The 1388-nt window shown below is 27.7% G+C and overlaps 1 protein-coding gene across 1 annotated transcript; it reads right to left on the minus strand.

The window, feature by feature from the left end:
* Positions 1–497: 497 nt before the first annotated feature.
* On the minus strand, positions 498–995 carry LOC105625540 (uncharacterized protein C1orf131 homolog). The gene has a single exon (XM_012206862.1). It carries the CDS (start codon positions 993–995, stop codon positions 498–500), a length of 498 nt encoding a protein of 165 aa, XP_012062252.1.
* Positions 996–1388: the final 393 nt, after the last annotated feature.

Genomic DNA, 1388 nt, shown 5'->3' on the forward strand with positions numbered 1-1388 from the left:
TAAAAAGACACACACACATATATATATATATATATATATATATATATATATATATTATATAAAAAATATATTATTTTATTACTTGTTATTCTTCATACATAGTATACAACATGCAGAAGAGATATTATTGTTAGACAATAGATAGTTGATGTTGTAATGAAAAAGCGATGAATCAACAGAAAATATTTTAAATGTTTGCAGTTATAAATTTGCCTCTTTTTCTTCATATATCCTTGTCCTTTTTTCTGAAGAAACCACCACAATTTGTGTATTATTTTGAATTCGTAAATTTTATTAATTTGTTCTTTTAAAAATTAATTTGTGTACAATCTAATTAAAACATATCTAGTTGATAAATTAATTGTAATTATTAATTACAAATATATAGTTTTTATTCTTAACAGTCCTTACAAGATATTTTATTTAGAACATATTTCTACTTTACTCTACTAATTTCGTATAGAGTTTTAGTAAAGTTTTAGAAACTATTTTTATTTTCAGCTCTTTTTCTTGGGCAAGATATCTTTCGGTACTTTCCCATAAACTTGTAGAATACCACTATCCTTCTTTTGTGCTTTCTTAGACTTAGGTTTGAGTAAACTACTGGTGAATCCAGACTTGTGTCCTTCCTCCTTTTTCTTCTCTTTCTCTATCTTTTGACGCGTCTTTAATGCTTTGTAATTCATCCTTCTGTTCTTGGGAGGTATTGCACCTAAGCTAATAGCGAGCTCAACCTTTGCTCTCCTCGCCTTTGGTTTCTCAAAACCAGACATACCAAATTTGATAATCTCATATCGCAACTTTTTCATTTCTTTTTCTTGTTGTTGTTTTAATTCAGCAGGTGTTTGTTTCGTAGATTCCTCAAGCTTTTCTTTATTATTTAAGTCATCTGCAGATTTCATTTTTTTCTTTGGCGCTGTATAATTCACAGATATATAATCACTCGTCGTAGTTTTCTTGACTTGAGAGCCACGTGTTGGTACAAAGTCTTCCATTTTTTCCTCACACTAAAAAAAATTAATATTAAAAGAAAAATGCTTTATTTATCTTTTAGTCTAATCTCTCTATTAACAGTATACAAAAGAAAAGTAATTTTCATAACCTCGAAAAGAATTACGGAATAAATAAACGTTGAAAATATTTTAAAAACAAAAATGCATGTATTCGACGATTAATAATCATGACATTTAATTTATGGACTTACAGCAATCTCTAATCATAACTAATCACATCTCGTTATTGAAATTGGTATACACAACAAATCACAAGTTGTTCTAAGAACAGTTCGCGTTTTGGCGTGTTCATATAGATTAAGGTACATTTTCATGAACTTCTCAAACCTGTCATTTCAATGATGAACAGATAACATTATAACATATTGTTTTTTT

Source organism: Atta cephalotes (genome assembly GCF_000143395.1).
Source record: "Atta cephalotes unplaced genomic scaffold scaffold02607, whole genome shotgun sequence".
NCBI lineage: Eukaryota > Metazoa > Arthropoda > Insecta > Hymenoptera > Formicidae > Atta > Atta cephalotes.